We start from the raw sequence: 19,714 nt of genomic DNA on the forward strand, positions 1-19,714 counted from the left end.
CCCCTAGGGAAACCTCATCCATGTCACTGTCTATGAAACTTCCTTTGAGATAAGGTTACAGTCCAGGGATAAATAAGAAAAATCCACTAGGAAAAAAAGAAACAAACCCTTTGACTTGTAGCTGTTATTATTCAAACGGGAGTTAGGAGTTCATAAAGGTCCACTCTGTGCTGTTAGATTTTCATCTGGGTCCAGGAATGGAGCTGACAACCTCAGCCACACACCACGCACTAGCAATCCTCTCCTCACAATTCAGTCCACAATAGTCACATGGACCACAGGGATACTTATTTCTGCTCCTTGTCACCTTTATATTTATCTTTCTTGGGCATCTTTACTGCAAATTAGATATAAAAATATGCTGATTGAATTTCAGGAATGAATATTCAAGCTTTTAAAATATATGTTGTAAAGTTTTCTTGGGTAGGACGTTCGTTGAATAAGAAGAAAAGAAAGCAAAACAGATTTAGTTAAAATTATTTCATAGGTTTATCTTTGAAAAGCAGATGTGTGGCTTTTACTGTAGAAGTAAAAGTTAGTTTTCATAAGAAGTTACACAACTTCCTCTAGGGAAAATCATGGCGGTTATAGAGTCTTTTCCTACAAGTAGTGTCTACTTAGGCACATGAAATGAGCTCTGCCTGAAGGGAACAAATTTTCCTTTTAAAGACATCGGACAACTGATGGTCTCAGACTTGGCAGAAAATGAACTACAATCATACACTCTGGTAGCGAGTGGGGGAATGAGCAGAACTACAAACACAAGATTCAGTGTTGCCCACAGACGCAAGATAGAACTTTGAAAATTGAGGTGTTCTGAGTTTCTTGAGGAACCATAGCATTACTCTAAACTTTCCTTCAAACGAAATCATAGGCACAATTTGTTTTCCTCAGAAGTTTGAAGAAACTAAAAGTCAGGTAGATTAAGTTGCTTTAGGACAAAAGGGTCTTTGTGTAAAATTTAGGCTTCCTGAGTTCCAGGTCTCCATTCTTTCTTTTACATTATTTTGCTTAATTAGCACTTCTAGATAATTAACAACTAATGAAATAAAAAGTTATAAAATCCCTTATGCAAACAGATGTGCTGATCCCAAAACAAGCAAACAAAATTTTAATTTATTCAAGTTTTTTTAGACAGAAGAACAAAGTGAATTAGTAAAATCTGCAGTGTAAGATTAAAAAAAAAAAAACCCTCGGGACTCACGTATATAATCTATGTTTATTTCTAACAAGAATCTGATATCATGAGAACACAATTTTGAGCAAATCTACTCAATAATAATTAATTCATATTGCAAGCTTAGGATATTCATAACTTAATACAAACAGCTTAGATTCACCATCTAAGTTTCCAAACAATCTTTGAAAAAATATGGAAATTATTCATTTCTTACGGAAAGTTCCACTGAAGTTTGTGGGATCACATGACCTTGCCTGGTACATTAGGGGTGTGGTTTCACCAGCCTTCAAGCATGTGTAATGTCAAATTGTAAGTGATATAGTAAAGAATTATGTTCATTTTAGAATTACAATAAGCAAACTGGACAAAGGATTGGGCTTACAGCTAAGCCCAATTTGTTTTCAAACAAGGAATAAATTAGGTTTTCTCTAACTTCTTTATTTTCAAGTGATTTAAATCCATCCCTTACATTTCCCTATTAATTCCTAAAGATGAAGTTCTGCTACAATCTAGTCATAAATTTTTAATGTTGGGGGTACTCATACGTGCCAATGTATTACTTCCCATGAACCGCCCAGCTGGACTCAGTTTCATGCCTAGAATAAAGGTGGAGAACACTCTCCATGAGCTAATAATTCTCCAAAGCCTTGCTTCTAGCGCTGGTAAATCAGTGAAAGTCACAGAGTCTAGTACATAGTTCAGTGATATTTCATCTGATGATCCGATAACGTAGCAACAGACAAAGTCAGTGCTTGATTTTCCCTCGTGATTTGTCTTCTACTTCCCAGCTTGAAAGAAATGGACCCATGTGGCTTATTATGAAACGGTTTTCTGTGGTGTGAAATGTGGACACAATGGTAACCTGAGTGCCCCTTTCTACCACTGAACTTAACAGCTGAGGGATGATTCCAGTTTTGCTGCTCCAGCTCGGGTCGCAACTTCAGCGGATGCTAAAGGCTCCAGGGAAATTCCAACAGCATCAAGGGATGAAGAGTCCCCACTTCACTGCTAAGACTGGCCATAAACACAAATGCTTTCGTGCAGTAAATGAGACAGGAGCAAAACACAGAGAATCCAAGGCAGAGTCTATGAAGAACAGCATTGCTCCTGGTCAAGGTGACTTTAATAGAGATATTATGTAGCATGTGCATCCCAAAAGAAGATTTCAAGGAATGATAAATTACGTGAGTGTGTTTGCATGCATGGTGTGTGTGTGTGTGTGTGTGTGTGTATGTGTGTGTTAGTGTGAGAGAGATCTATCTACATCTACCACAGAAATTGCCTATTTCTCCCCACTGCATGTGAGAGAAGCTCTTAGTAATTATCCCTTCATAATTAACAGTAATTCTCAACTGGAACCCAGGCTGAACTTTCCTCCACACTGCTTCTAACATCATAATTATCTAGGTTCAAATCAGTGGGGTTGTGTCATCCAACAGATGGCTAAATAGTCACAGGGAGCCTTGGAGTTGGAAAAGTCACGTTTTAATTGGAACTTAAGATATGATTGCTGTTGGCGCCACAGACGTGCACCTTCCTTCCCAGAACCAGGGGGAAGGTATCGACAAATGGTGAAGACTGTTTGCTTTAAAATGACACATTAAACAACTTTAAGACACACTGGTGTTGGAGTATACATTTGAGATATTGTATGATTATAAAAATTTTAAAATGTAAATCCACTCATAGGTTAGTGCTCTCCAGACTCTACTTTTTAAATGCTGCTCAAACAAGATTTAGACCAAATCACATGGGGGAAAAAAACTACTGCATCCGCCAAGGTTGTGAGTAGAATCCACTCCTTAAAGACAGAATAAATGATTCAGTGATTGGAGTTAAGGTAGTATCTATGAATTAAGATCGTCCCTTCCATTTTCTGGTTACTTAAAAAATTGATAATTAAGTATCATGCTATTTGTTTGATGTGAACACACATTGTTTCCCCAAATGGTATTTTCGTGCACAGAGGCATAGCCATGAAGACTATGTCAAAAATTTAAGCTCCTAAAAGATGCCTTTATTTGCTAGGTCCTTTGGTTCACAGACATCAGTACGAACAGAAACAGTTCATCAACTGGACTGGACTGACTGGGTATTTGTCTGTCCAGTGTATTCTATGTTGCTGCTCTGTGACTAGATCTGAGCCCCTTTACTAGGAACTGTTCTCTCTCATTTTAAAAATCACAAAACTGTTTCAGTCAATGACATCAGCAACCTTGATTGCCAGTCTGAATGTAGAAACACCTCAGAAACATGTTAAGCATGTGTGTGAAGGCGCATCTACACTGTATGGAAAGAGACCTAAGGCTCTCGTCTACACTGCATGGAAAGAGACCTGAGGCTCATGTCTACACTGCACGGAAAGAGACTTGAGGCTCAGCACCCATCTGAGTCCCTTGCACTGTGTTACTGCAGATGCAATGTGACCAAGTGCTTCAGACCCTTACCACCATCCTTCCATGCCTTAAAGGACTGGATCTCCTCTAACTCTGAGCCAAATTGACCCTTTCATTTGTTTAATTGATTTTTTTCAGTTACTTTGTCGCAGTGATAAAAATAACTAATACAGTAATTAAATAGTGAACAGGAATATTATGTCACAGTGCATTACAGGAGTTTATGTATGGAAAGTCAATATCATCTTTATTTACTCAATAAATGCGTTTAATGACTATTATCTGTAAGTCAGAAATGGGTCACATTCCCAAAAAGGAACATACATAAATCCAGTCCCTATGACTGCTGTTGTAGCTTGTACTAGTACAGTATCTAGTACACAGGATTTAAAACATTACATTATATTTATATTTTCTTCGGAAATTCTGAACTAATATAAACAAATACAATTCAAAACATTGTAGTAAACTTATTTGACAAAATGGACACTTGGTCTTTCTTATTTCCAATTTCTGTAGAAGTAAAATACTAAAAGAGTTCCTCAGTGCACACACAATGTGAGTACCATGTAATAAGCAGTGTTGCTATCTACCATGGCTTGTGGTCTGGATCATTTGAATCCAGGACCTCAGGTAAACAAGGCTTGTGAATGAGGTTAACACTGTCATTATGTTATCCTTAGTATAGTTTTGATAAAAAATGGTGAGTCAAAAAAGCCTTATTAATCTCACCTAGCCTGCTGAGTTTTGGTCAAGTAGTTCTAGAAGCTCATTTATTAGTTCTCAGTGAAGGGCCTGGGAGGTCATGTGACCTAAGTAAGTGAGGTCAGTCCAAGTTCTTGCATGGGACCTGTGAGTTACAGCTAAAGGATTGCTCTGAGGTCGTTCAGAACTGCTGAGGACAACATTTCCAACGGATAGAAAGGAACAGTATGACAGGTAAACTACGACAGAGAAAAACAGCTAAGAATGGAAAGGAGCCAGAGAACTGTGGCTGTTGGGTCTGTGGGAAGAACTGGCCTTATTTTCCTGAGAGCATTACCCCGATTGATTTGAAAGGAGTTTAAAACTACATTTTACACAGACGTAGACTATAAGATAATCGGCATATTGGCTTTTAATGTAAGTTTAATTTTTGTTCTTCGTTTTTCATGTATTGAGAGAGTGTCTTACTACATAGAGTTCTGGCCCGGAGCTTGCAACAATCCTTCCCCCATGGGATCCTAGGAGCTGAGTTGACAAGTCTGATGCACCCCGTGCTCAACAAGTAAAAGTTTTCACTGATAAACTAATGGTCATTCTGTCTTGACTTTGCTTTGTGAATATTATTGATCATGAATAATGGTGTTTCCCAAATGAATTGGAAATGAATGCCTTGTAGCTACACTCTTACAGCATAGTCTGTGCACTGCTACACTCTTACAGCATAGTCTGTGTACTGCTACACTCTTACAGCATAGACTGTGCACTGCTACACTCTTACAGCATAGTCTGTGCACTGCTACACTCTTACAGCATAGACTGTGCACTGCTACACTCCTACAGCATAGACTGTGCACTGCTACACTCTTACAGCATAGACTGTGCACTGCTACACTCTTACAGCAAAGACTATGCACTGCTAGTTGAGAATAAAGCTGGCTGAGACACAGATAACAAAAATATGCTATCCTTTCTAACCAGTCGACCTTCATTTTAATCTCTACTAGGAAATATCACCTACTTCTGCAAACATATTACAATGTATAATAACACATAATTGTAGATCATGGCATCTCTTCCCATAGCCATTTACTGCACAGTATTTCTACTCATAGTCACTACTGTAACTACTTATTCATAATAATTACCAAGTACATAAAAATAAAAAATCAATGTGCCAAAAGTCAAAGAGTTAAAATTAAATATCATATAAATGTCTTTAGAGAAAAATAATCTGAATTTTTAAATATGAGTCTTGGTTTTTAGTGAGCAGTAGATTTTAGAAGACATTCCCTTGCAAGGCACTAAAGCAGGCCAGGCAATAAGAGTCACTTGACACTCACTGGTTTCCCAATGTAAAGTAGCACAGCATCAGAAAGTTTTATCCACTCAATCATTCGCTCAGTATTTTTACTCAGTTGAATGGGAATTAGCTCGCTTTCATGAGCAAGTCCTTGCACCATAAGACAGTGGGGATGATACAGAGATAAACAAGTGCAAAAGCACAGCAGTCAAATACTTGAGGAGCTAAGGCTGTATATAGGTAACATCAATATGACAGGATACAGTACAACTACAGAAGATGCACCACGAAGTGAAATCTGTACACAGGAGAAAGAGAGACTTGACTTAGAAGGGTGATTTAAACAGAGAGGCACACATCTGGTCCAATCCTAATAGTTCACTGGGTGGGGACACCTAGTAACTTTGCAAGAGCAGAGTTCGACCTAATATTCTAGGACATGGTACCATACATGACACCAGACAGAATCTTTGACATGTTATTTCAAGTCAGCCTGTTTTTATCATTATATAAGCACTATCATTCCGTTTTATTGAGTGAGGACACTGAGGCTTAAGGGACGCACGACCCGAGCTTGGTAAAATGAAGAATGGAGATTCACTGAACATAAATCAGGCTCTTCCGTTAATTATTTATCACCAGTGCTACCCACTGCTTCTTGGGTTCATTTTTCTCCTTGCCTGTGAGGAGAAACTTTAATTTTAGGAAGCTATTCGCTTTCGTATATACTCACCCTCCTCACAGTGCACATTCAGTCTGCTAAACATTAATAGGTAAGTTAGAAGGGGTTTTGCTAAGAAAACATTGGAGCAGATTTTTCTTAGTATTTTAGGAGCATCCGCTGACACTGTGTGGATGGATGTTCTGTCTGATGGGCTTTCTCTTTCAAGGAGCTGTTTCTTCCTGGTCAATGTAGAGACTTCTCTGTTCCACTCTTGTGATGTTAGTTACGAAGTTGGTTTACTTCTGCTGACTACTTGCTTTCACCGCCATGCCATAGGCCTCATGGTTTGAGTAAATTAGAAAATTTGTCACCATCTTATCTTAGAATATCTCTGCTTCCTTTTTTTTTTAAATGTCTCCTCTGATTTGCTAAAAAGCTCTATCTTTATAGTAGAGTGGTTCTTTCTTGTAGAGGTAATTTTCTTATTTACACGTTCTACCAATCACTTTTCTCCTTGACTAAGTTTTATATACTACTAGACCCATATGATAGGATTTTAATTTCAATGCATATAATGCCTGATACTTTTACTTCTGGAAGTTACAAATGGAGACTTATTTCCCTTTAATGAAACTATATATATATATATATATATATATATATATATATATATATATATTATATAAAATTCTCATTTTTCTATCCTGCTATCCTACCCCAGCAAATATTTATAATTGTGGCCATAATATAACTGTGGCCATAAATTTTGAAGCTCTTTTAGCTGTTTAGGAATTTTCACATTTTCTTTTTTGACTTGATCTTTTAAAATTCATGTTTTACTAACCATATGTGTCTATAGAGGGAAGGTGTAGAGTATCTATAGGGGGTATTCTGTGATACTTAACATCAAGTTTAAATTAAGTAATTCCAAGATAAGAAATTTTGACAAGTAGACTGGGTATAGTATTTTACCATATAGTTGTTATGCAATTCAAATACATTTAGGAAAGAATCTATAGTGAGAATTTTCATTTCTTAAAGTACCCAGTTATGTTATGTGAATATGTTTTTGTTTTAATACCAGGAGTGGGATAAGACTCTGCTTCACAGTGGGTGATTATGATTTGTTTCATGCACTAGCAGGGCTATGGTTTTTGCCGAGCTATAGATAGTTTGCATTTGGAATTCTGGGAACTTTTGAGATGGTATAAATGCCAGAAACCCACAAGGGGATGGAGGTGCATTCTGAGGCTGCTACTGCTACCCTGTTGCTGGTTCCTGCCGTTGTAGTGTGTCTTTGTCCTGAACAAAGAAAAGAAATTGGATATGCTGACAGTGGGAACCCCAGGGATCCAATGCTCCTAATCAGTAGGAACTAGACCTATACTCAATTTCCCATTTAACCTTTCTCTACCGTGTGTTGGTAGGTTGGAAGATATGGAAACCCAATAAAGTAAACAGAGAATGCACACCAACAATAACAGGCAGAGGGTAACCATAAACCTTGAGAAAAAAATCCATGGACCAAAAGACTAAATATTAAGAGGTGCAACAGTAATATCTTGTGATAGACAAAGCTATGAAAGGAAATAATTGAAGGGGTTAGATGAAAAGGAAGAAAGTTGCAAGACTGTCAATCAAACATTTACATATGCTCTCACACATAGTGACTGATCCAACAGCCATCTCATTTAGAAGATTGAATCTCTGAAATATCATAGGATCTGATTGGGAACTGAATTAACACAGTAATTAAACTTGGGACTCTTAGCTTCAACAAGTTATATTTTAAGATATAGGGTTTAGATTGTTTTGAGATTGTAAATTTCACACCATGGAAGCCAAAACTGAGTAATCTGTAACCAAAGACACCAGGGATCCTAGAAATGGTCTCCTGAGTGCTGAGTTCCTGGACGTACTCAGGGTGAGCAGGAAAAGCTAGCTTAAGCAGCAGTCTTCATTTGAATGTACATCTAAAAGTGTCTACAGAGACATCAAGAAAAATGGGTTCAGAGCTTCAAATGTTTAGGAAGTATATTTTCTAACTGTTGACACATATCCATTTTCCTTCCTTTTGATTGCTTCTACTTTGGATTTTGTTTTGTTTTCTTTTATTTTGAGATAGTATCTGATGGATACCAGGCTGGCCTTGAACCGCTAAGCCTCCTCCTCCCACCTCCTGAGTGCAGGCATTACAGGTTTGCATTGTCACCTAAGTCTCTTCTTCTTTTCTATCACTTATTTACTTTTACAACCTTTAATACTCAAAATTGTAAACATTTCAGGCTCTATTAACACCACTTCTGCTTCTGTCAGAATAGAGTGGGCACAGAGACTTGTATAAGGTGCATGCAAGGAGCTAAGCTAGAAGGCTACAGGAAGAGAAGCAGAAGATATGAAGTGCCAAAAAGAAAAAGAAAAAGAAAACCATAGCACATAAGTAGAAAACTAATTGTTTACTTAGACAATAGACTACAGAAAGAATAAGCAGTATTCAGTGAATAAGTAGCGAGTAGTGTAGTCTCATTCTCAACTTTTATCCAGGGGAAAAATGACAATACCTATGTTACCAAAACACAGGCAAGCTAGGCTAGAGGGGCAGGTAGATTTTTGGTAGGTGAAGTATCTATCCGTGGAGAATACTTGTTTTGGAATGTATGGATGCCAGTGTGCTAGAGCAGCAACCGATCAATATCTGGATAAAATAGCAAACCTTTGCTGATGACTGGTACTCTACTATAAAATACAGTAATATGCACCAAGAAGAAATTGGTAAGGTGGCATTCATCCCATGGCCAAGTATACAATAAAAGGAAATTCCCCAAAACAGATATAGGTAAATGGAAGGCAGGGGAACAGGAGTCTAAAGAACGTGGGGTTGACAGAGGGAACGCAATGAGTGTGATTTGGTGTGAAGGTGTCAGATGTTCTCCCTAAGCATCATTGCAGTATGAGGTGGATTGAGTCAGAGTATGGATGGTCTACATCTGGAGATCTAGCAGGAATAGGTGAGTGTGGTGACATCTGTGAGGTAAAGCGCTCTTCGAGGAAGCTGAAATGGCAAGGCAGACCAGCTGTGTGAGTAAATGATTCAAACTTTACTGGGGCCTGGGGACAGAAGTCCTTCTTTTAAAAGGGTCAGACAGAACATGTAAAATGTGGGCATGACTGGTAGAGCAATGCTCAAAGGAGGTGGGTGAGCAGGGGATGGGTGTAACATGACTATTTGTTTACTTAGGGCCAATCAGGTGAGATATTGATTCTGTAAAAACAGGGGGCGAATGCAAGACCTTCTAGACAATTCCAGGATGTGTGTGCACATGCCAGAGGAAGAACTCATCTTCCTCTTAAGACAGAGACTCTCACAGTTTGCAAAGTAACTATGTTGGCTGACTAGTCAACCTGAGAGACCTGCATGTCTTGGTTTCTCCAGAGCTGGAATTACAAGCACATACCGTGAGTTAGTTGTTTTGTTTTGTTTTGTTTGTTTTGTTTTGTTTTGTTTTTCTGGATTTTTGTGGATTGAACCCACGTCCCTGTGCTTGTGAAGCAGGACCTTCATACTGTCTGAGCTATCTATCTCCCTGAGCTATTTCTGAAGCTTTTAATACCTTCCTGCGTAGGCTGTTTGGGTGATGACTAAGATTTTTTGTCTCTACACTAATAAAGGCTTCAGTGGCAGACACACAGCCTGTGGAGGTTGAACATGTGAGAGAGCTGTGACATCAAAAGGTAGGATTGGAGAATTACTCAGAAGTATATTACAGCATGCAATTAAAATGAAATGTTGTGAATAAACTACTCAGATCGAGTGAACAGAGCTTACAGTGGGTTCTGCTCTAAGACTGCAGCAACGAGGTTGAAACCTACAAAAGGGGAAAGAGTACAAATTATTCACACCTAATGTGCTTAGTAACTAGCTTCCATTAAGCTAGTTTGTCACAGAGAAAGACATGTGTGAGTGTTCACGTGACATGAAAAGCAATGCAAACAGTAAGAGGTACGGAGATACTGCACAGATGTTAAGAACCCGTGTAATGGGTAACCATATTGTTGATAAAAATTTCAGTTTAAGACGCACATTCAGACATTTTAGTTAATACATTACTCATGTGTGGGAGAGACAGAATGAGAACGAGTGAGCAGGTGTACACTCTATAATGTACACTGTCAAGGTCAAAGGGCAGTTCACAGGCGTCAATTCTCTGCCTCCTGCTCCTTGAGATCAGACTCTTGTTAAGTCCGCCATGCTGGCCCAATCTGGATCAGGTGGCTGGAGCACTTCCAGCTGCTTCTCATGTCCTCAACAGTCATCTGGCTGGCTGAGTGCTGAGATTAGCTGTTTATCCCCACATCTAATTTGTTATATGGGTCTAGGAACCAATATCATGTCACCAGGCTTGTGAGAGCAGGCCTTTTCCTACTCAGCTATCTCCCTAACCTTTTGTCATCTCTCTAAACTCTGCTTAGGGCTGCCTTGTCTGGCCTCAGTGGGAGAGAATGTGCCGAATCCTGCAGAGATTTGATGAGCCAGGGTGGGGAGATATGGAGGGTGCACCCTTTCAGAGAAGAAGGGGAGCGGGAGGGGGCAAGGGACTCTGTGAGGGGTGGACAGAAGGCAGCGTTTGTCATGTAAATACATAGTAAATAGGAGATGCCACTGTACCCTTTGAGATGGAACAGGAGGGTTTTTACTTTGTATGGTATATGACAATCCGCAGAGAAGTATACAAGTCACCGCTCAAAACCTATTTTTTTTTTTTTAACATGAAGAGATTATTTTCTGGTGGTTCTAGAGTCACATTTTTCTAACCTTTTAAAAACTGCTACCTCACTTTCTACCTAGAGTAGGTTTGATAACACCTATGGACATAAGTAAACAGACTCAAGGACAGTGGAGACCCTGTTGAGATCCTGGCTCAGACCTCCTGATAATGTGACAGGAAAATAAAGGCATTAAGCTAAAGCGCCCAGGTGGTGAGGACGAAGGCTGGCACTCTTTCTTCACAAGTGATTGCTCTGGCATTAAACTCTGGTTCTCAACCTTCCTAACGCTGTAGCCCTTTAATACCGGCTTATGTCGTGGTGACTCCCAATGATAAGGTTACTCTCCTGCTTCTTTACAACTGTAATTCTGTTACTGTTATGAATTGTCATTGTAGAATCCGTGTTTTCTGATGGTCTTAGGCCACTCTTATAAAAAGGTTGTTTGACACCACAGGGGTGGAGAATTATTGCTCTAAGAGACTTTCAAAATAAGATCTTTTATAATGCATATTTAGCAACTCAGTCGATCATATTCTCAGTAAAATTTTACTAAAAACTTAAGTGATACATTTCTATAAGCAAAAATAGTCTCATAAACAATCAGGTATATAGTTTTTCAAGAGATTGAAGTTATTGAATTCAGATATCTTAGCTCCTTGGACTAATTTAGTATAATAACAAAATTAAAGATTGAAAGATATATAACATTAAAAGTCTCTTTTTACTAAATATATGTTTTATTCAAGTCTTATAGAAATACATGTAAACATGAACAAGCAGGTGACAAAGGTCTCAGTGCAAATGTGGGGAACAAAAGAGAGAAATAGTACTATACAGTAAACAGGAGGACCCTCCTAGGAGTCAACCCTGTCTTATTTAGAAAGGGTTGCTTTTATCGTTTCTATTATCGCTCTTACTGAATTTAAGGCCATAGCCCTTCAGAGAAACTGATTCATTTACTGGAACAAACAACGCTTCTTCTTAAAAGCAGTTGCTGAAGTAACTTACGGGTCAAAGCCACACAGGAGAATCAATAACAATTTAACACACGATATTTTTCCAAGGTTTAATTTAATGGCTGCTTAACTCAGCGAGTTTTTACAGTCTCTGAGAGTACTGACTGCACACTGGATCCAAATTATTAGATTCATTTTTCATTAAACATTCTAGTTCTGTTGATAATGCTCCTATTTACTCTTAGAATGCTCTGGTTTGTGTTTGGTGATAAGGACGTGGTGAAAAAAATGTGTAGAAAAGAATCTCTATTCGGAGATTCTTATTCATGTGTTAGAAACACTATGCAGAGTGTCTCACAACTTTTTCTCTACTAAAAAAAAAAATCAACTTCCTGACTCCGGAAAGTGCTAATAAAATCAAAATGTGTGTGTGTGTGTGTGTGTGTGTGTGTGTGTATGTGTGTATGTGTGTATGTGTGTGTATGTGTGTGTATGTGTGTGTATGTGTGTGTATGTGTATGTGTATGTGTGTATGTATATGTATGTGTGTATGTGTGTATGTGTGTGTGTGTGTGGTTGTATGTGTATGTGTGTGTGTGTGTGTGTGTGTGTGTGTGTGTTGATTATGTTCAATGATTCAATTGAACATATTTCAGTCTTCTAAAATCCACTCTTACATCCAAAGGTTGGCCAGACGCACCTCCTTTTGCAGTGTGTGACAATTAGTGCACAGACTCACAGTTGGTGAAGGTACTGAGGATAAGCAAATGTTAAGCGCTGTGCCCCAGATAGGACATCGATATTACTCTCTCAAGGTTCAAAGAACAATACAGACGAGGCGGCCGAAACAGTGTAATAAGGAATGAAGGGTGGCAAAGAGTCCTGTGAAAGAGCTCTGCTGGATATGACATGACCGTTGAACTCAAAGGCTCAATGGGTACCAGCAAGGAATCTACATAAGATTAGGTTCATCAACATTCTATCATGGGCAGGGGAGTTACTCATTAGACTCTGTCTCTCACTGAGAACCTATAGTCACATAATGCCTGCTGGGATAGAAGTTACAGTCTTCAATGGTGAGTCACTGGTAGGTTTCCATTGCTTAAGTATATAATTGTTCAGCCAGCCACAGTTACATAGGTTACTCTTATGAAATTAAAGGACAACAAAAATGACGTGCACATTAAGCAGGACTAGAGCTTGTATAGACAGTGGTAGAAAAGGAACATGAGCACTACGTCCCTCAGTTATATGTGTGTGATAAAGCACAGTAATATCACTTTGAATTTCATAAAATCAGTCGGAAACACATAATCTAGCACTTTTGGGTTTCCGTCTACTTGTGGGGTTTTCTGGTGTCAGGGACCCCAAGTAGGTAGATCTGAGCTTCCTGATTGGCGAACAATCTCCTACAAAATAAGCCCACACTTTGCAGTTGCCTTTTATAAATGACAACTTGTTTTAGAGAACATTTTGCACATGAAAATACACTCATTCTGAAAATCACTGCATTTCGTTGTCTCATCAGAAAACTTAAGAACAGAAGAAAGCATTTTGATTTAATGTTTTGAATTTTAAAACCCTGGTGGCCATCTTCTATGTTTAAAAGTTAGGACATGGCTAGTTTATACTTATACTCTGCACTAGCCACTCCTCCTCCTCTCTTTCATTTCTTTCATTCTGTCATGTAGCGATGACTTTAAAAAGGAACAAAATCCTAGTAACAATTCCATATTAAGGAAAGCCTGTATAGAAGCTGAAGGACTACTCAAGCACGCCTATTGAAGAACACGCTTCTCACTTCCAAGGGGGTGTTCATAGGGAGGGTGTAGCAACAGAAAGGGCAGAGATGCTTACATTACAGTATCATTTTTATCTACATCTTTAATGTAGCTACAATGGACCATTCCATTTCCATTTGAGCACTTCATGTCAGACAAGGGGTTGTATCTCAATAATTCATGATGACCAGAAAATGGTACTCTTTCCTCAGTAACAATGAATCAGATGTGTCTTATATTTTTCACTGTTACCTGTGAAGTGCTATTTACATGATACACACTGAATAAATGAACAAATGAATAAGTGGAAAATATTAAAAGTGTCATTTATTTGTAGCATGTTTAAATTTGTCTGTAAAACTTACTCACTTTGTATTAATTGACCTTTTTCTTCTATACATCACAAAAATGTCTAGCATATAGACAGTTGAACCCAAGTGAATAAATACAATTAATAAAATGACAATGATATTTTAAATCTTTCAATGTCTGAGATAAATTTTAGAAAACATAATTCAGTAATGATTTCTTTCAAAAATGATTACTGTGAGCTGCATACCATGAAAAATATGATAAATCTTACTGAAGGTTGAAATTTCTAAATCTCATTGAAAGATGAGTAGTGTCAGATACTTGCAAAAATAATATTGATATATGATACTATCTTCATTTTATTAAAAGAAAATATGTGCAGTATAGCCTAAGTTATGCTTTCATGAACATGGAAATTTCAAGAGCCTAGCCTGAGGGGGTAAAGCCACCTCTTCAGCCCAGCCACTGAAAATTTATACCAACTCTTCAGTGGCCTTAAATCTGATGTCAACATTAAAACATTAGGTCTTGGGGTTGGAGATTTAGCTCAGTGGTAGAGCGCTTGCCTAGCAAGCGCAAGGCCCTGGGTTCGGTCCCCAGCTCTGGAAAAAAAAAAGAACATTAGGTCTGTGAGATAAGATCAGTTTTGTCCTTTAACTGTCTCCTATTATTCCAATTATAATAATTACATAACCTACAAAAGGGAAACTAGTTCATGTTCTTCCAGCGATTCTCTTGTTCTGTCTTGCATTAAATCACCTGTATTATCTAAATCTGGTCACTCAGCTCTACCATTTCTCTGGTTAAATTCAACATAGATATCCTAGGGACTACATACGTATTTTGAAAGGCTCTGCACTTGCTCAATGAATGCAGCACAGGAAACTCTTCTTCGGGTGACAAACTCATAATATATGATAACATTTTCTTATTATGGGTCCTTTCAAAGCTTATTTTGTGCTGGAAATGACTTGCAATGGTTTCCAGAAAATACTATCTGTGCTAGCAGATGGGAATTCTCCCAGAGCTATGAAATGGGGTGGTTGTGTTCTGCAGAGGATAGGTTGAGCCCAGGAAGGAGAGGGACATACATAAATCAGATACCCAAAGGCAGGAGATGCAGGACCCACGAGCAGGCTCTCAATGTATGCTCTATAGTACAGGAACCATCTCCATGTTGGAAAACAATACAAAAATTGACAAGAGGTGGAATTTTTTGATACTATCATTCATTTTATAGACTTTTGCCTCCATGAAATTCAAAGTATAAAGGCATATGTTGAAACCTCATCTTTAAGTAACTTCTACCAATCACACTGAAGTAGCCAGGACAGATCACAAACACTAGTGATCTAGACTTTATTTAGCCTTTCAGGTATGAGGAGAGAAAACAAAATGGTCAGAAAGTTTATTAAATCCCTCTAAAGCAGGAGTTATAGCTATTGGTAAAGCATTTGATTGCCTACTAGTGTGTAGAGTCCTGGGTTAGAGCTTCCATAACTGCTGAAAGGAATAAAACATCGAGCATATGTGTAAACACACACATGTATCATTTGGAATGTGAAAAACATCAAGCATGTATTGTCAATGTTCATTGGATTTATGTAGCTAAAACAACAGTAGAAATTCACAATAGTTTGATTCCCAGTTTCTACTCCAAAGTAGTCAATGTCAGGTAAACTTATCTTCTACAAAGCACAACAGAATAGAAAGGTACACAGCCTACATAGTGTTAATATACCTAAGGCAAGAAGGCTTAATTTTTACCTAAGGACTTTCATTCCCCACCTTAGTTTTCGAGGCTTACCAGTTGTTAGACAGCAGATAAGCCCATTTCCTTACATTCATTAGAAAGCCATTCTCACATGCGAAAAGCAGCTACTGCGCCTTCAATTCAGGACTCGTTAGCCTCACATTCACATCAGTAGTGACAGAAAGAAAACGAACATGGATGACATGTGACAGTTGGCTTCTCCCTGATTTTTCTCTCGTGGTATCCTTATTGTCTGTGAAATGTGCTCACATGGTTCTGTGAGGGAATAAATGCTTGGGGAAGATGGAAAAGAAAGGGAGAATAAACGCAAGCAAATGAGTCCCCCTCTGACCTGACGTTATGGAAAAATAAACATAAAGACACTAAGACGGAAACAAAATAGTGTCATGGTTTACATGTGGGGTTCGGATGGAATCTAGGGCTGTGTTCGGTTTAGAACTCACCATCTCAAAACCACTTCTCTTCATCCGCCTGCAGGACTTGAGGTAAGTACGGATACGCTTTCTGGCGCGCTCTTGATACTCAGGGAACTGTCGCCTGCATGAGTCAATGATAGCCTGGATCTTTTCTTTGGGCTGCTTAGAGATTGGGACCATTCGGTCCAAGTTTTCATCTACAAACAGCCTGACAAACATCTGTTGGCAAGAGGGAGACAGAGAAGGGTTTGGAGGACTGCTCTCTTCTGTTCCTAGCTTCCTTTCTTGATGACCGAGAGGATTGATTACCGAGAGGACAATGACTCTTTTCTTTTTTCTGGTTTATGCACTGGAGAATTTTGCAAATGGAAAGCCAGAAAATTTAAGCAAACACTCTTTTAAAGATTTTCTAAATGGTTGAATTAAGTATATATATATATACATATATATGCATATATGTATATATATATACATACAGAGAGAGAGAGAGAGAGAGAGAGAGAGAGAGAGAGAGAGAGAGAGGAAGGGAGAAGGATAGGAAAGAGGAAAGCAGACAGACAAACAGAAAAGAATAAACAAATCAGAAAATAACAGTAGAACCAGGACAGCTAAGCACTCATTACGGTCACTTTTAATGATAAATGGGACTGAGACACAGCAACACTGCACAGTGGTCTCATCTCGGAGAGCAAACGTTGACTATTTTGTCATGCACAATTAAGAAAGCAAAGGAAATCACTGATGACAGACAGGCATAACCATCAGAGGACTAAGCTGAGCCCCCAGTAACCTAAGCAGACATGCATACTCACAAAACACAATTCCAGTCCTCAGCACCCATTTGGCTTTAAAATTCTAAACAAAACAGCAATTCTGGTGTCTGCTTGGCAAAGGGTGTTTCATGTACTTTTAAAATCCTTCTGAAAATTAAACAAACATGGTTCTAAAATATTCACACTGACCAACAAACAACAGCATGAATGTGAAGTGGTCAAAGCATAGCCACACAATGTGGGGGGGACTCACGTTGAAAGCTTTCAGCCTCTCAGCTTCTACGCCATCGCTCTCGTTCACCTTCTCAGAATCCTCATGCTCGTCATGTTCATCTTCGTCTTCGTCTCCCCTGCTGAGGGACAGGTCCTCTGCGCCTCGATCGACACCCTCATTTTTGCCAGAGTCATAGCTGGAGTAGCTGTGGGCTGGAGACTGAAAAGACAGAGGTGACATTGATTGTCCCTTTTTAAGCCTCTGCCCAAACTGTCATTACATGCTTTAGTTTTCACTCCAATGGTTTTTCTAAAAGCATAGTTGGTAACTCTAGATTGGTGGAGTCTTAAATTTTTGATCTCTGTTAATTGGAATAGATTTAGAGTTCATTTCCTATATCACACTAATAAAATTTCAAGAGCATGTATATATATATATATATATATATATATATATATATATATATATATATATATACAGAGCAATTCCATTTCTGCAGAAAAGTTTTAGTGAACTTAGCAATTCAAGAGTAATTACTGCTTCTACTCGATATTTATATTAATAAAAGGAGCAGTCTGTGGTTAATTGACTAGGGAAATATTGAGTCATACTGTTGGAGGTAGATATGACTTCAGTGTGTAGCCAGTCTGCTTTTATTAATTTTCTTTGTATAGAATGGAAAATGAAGAATAAGGATATTTAATTTTCCCAGAAAATATTATAAAAATATTACTGAGAATAGGGGGATTAATTATTTGATACTTTAAATTAGATTTATAAGTTATCTATGAGATGATCTAAAATAGCATCTGATTTGCACATAATAGAAATATGTGATGCTTCTTCCTGGCTGATACATTAATTGTGTCTGTACTTTAGCATGTATTAAGGACAGGGTAAATTTAAAGCCAGATGATTAGCTAGATGTACTGCATATTTCAACATAAATAATTAATAATGTGAAAAATTAAATATTTAAAATTCATTCTCACATATTAACAATTTATGACCTCTGTAGAGGAAAATCATTGGTTGGTTAGAGCACACATGTATCCATATGTAAATGATATTACTCTACACCAAGTAAACTGATTTAGATTATTTGTAACTGGAGATATTTAAATTTGATATATAATCATATATTTTGTTATAGAATCTAGTGACCAATTTGAGAGTTAATTTAGGAGAACTGACCTGAATGAAAATCTGAGTGCATGTTGTGATAAAGAGCTTAATTGGACACAAAGCAACTTAACAACAGATTAGGTTTTATGGTCCCATTAATACAGGCAGTTGCCAAAACCTATTGAATTACTGAGCAAAGATGTAAGAGAATTTAAAGATGACCTTTCTGCAGTTGTTTTTATTATTGACAAACAGATTTTCAAAGATACCATAAAACAAATAGTAAAATTTCAATACATGACAACGAGAAGAAACTAGTATTTATAACTAGTGTAGTTAAGCCTTTGTGCTTACAACTATCCAATGAGGAGCTACCATCATCCCAAGTCTTCACACAAAGAAATAACGTACAAACAGCTAAACAAACTTGTACCATCAAGACAATGGAATATGTTTAAACTCAGCTCTGCCTGAAGCAAAAACCTTTAGAAGAGGCTCACACCTCAACACACATCGTCTCCTCTCTCTTCCCCCTTCTTCATTACTCCTAAGAAATAACAAAAAATACTTTTATTTTATCTATCATATGTATTAATGTTAAAACCAAACAACAACAGAAAACAAGTTCTTTCAGCAATCTTCTTCCTAAAGAAACTCGGCATACTTCTATTTTCTTTCACAATAGGAGTCTGTGATTTAGAAACCCTCAGTAGAAATCCCACATAAAAGATACTTTAAGTTATTAAATAATTTATTGGTGTTGAATATACTTCGCTGTTTCACTTGAATACAGGAAAGTGATGGCATTATCATCATTCAAGACCAATTAGGTTTCGTTCCTGAGACACTGGTATTGAAGGGGTTTGAGCGCGTGCGCGCACACACACACACACACACACACACGCACGCACGCACGCACGCATGCATGCGCCCATGCACTCACATACCTTACAGTTAAGATATACTTAAGATAATCAATTTGAAGTGATATTGCTTGGATTCAAATCCCTACTTCATTTGCTATCTGTGAACATTGAAAAAGTTACTTAATTATTTCACCCAGGCTTCATTTCAGTCATACGTGTAAGTAAGGCTTAGAATGATACCTGAGACAAAAATCAAAGCTCATTATTATTAAACAGATGCTTGAGAAATGTTTATTGAGGGAAGAAATTATTCACACAGGTATTTGGGCAATGAAAACAAAAACTGTGTTTTTTTATCTATTGCTCTCATTTTAAAAAATTGTTCAGTAATTGTTTATTCTCTTAATTGTATTTTATTCTTACAGTGTACTTCACTCAGAAACTATGTGTGTGTGGTATCTATGAAATGGCTACTTATTTACAAT

General features: G+C 37.8%; 1 protein-coding gene across 10 annotated transcripts in view; it reads right to left on the reverse strand.

Annotated features, from left to right (window-relative positions):
* Positions 1 to 19,714, reverse strand: part of Nol4 (nucleolar protein 4) — a 362,395-nt gene that overhangs the window by 65,756 nt on the left and 276,925 nt on the right. For 5 of the 10 annotated variants that reach the window (NM_001415694.1, XM_017600973.3, XM_039096915.2 and 2 more), the window contains 2 exons: positions 17,278 to 17,457; positions 16,279 to 16,470 (listed from right to left, as the gene is read on the reverse strand). In NM_001415694.1, the coding sequence (NP_001402623.1) occupies positions 16,279 to 16,470; positions 17,278 to 17,457 (372 nt within the window). The remainder of the gene's footprint in view (positions 1 to 16,278; positions 16,471 to 17,277; positions 17,458 to 19,714) is intronic. The other 5 variants (XM_039096914.2, XM_039096918.2, XM_063277444.1 and 2 more) reach the window with 1 other exon arrangement.

This window comes from Rattus norvegicus, chromosome 18, assembly GCF_036323735.1.
Source record: "Rattus norvegicus strain BN/NHsdMcwi chromosome 18, GRCr8, whole genome shotgun sequence".
Taxonomy (NCBI): Eukaryota; Metazoa; Chordata; class Mammalia; order Rodentia; family Muridae; genus Rattus; species Rattus norvegicus.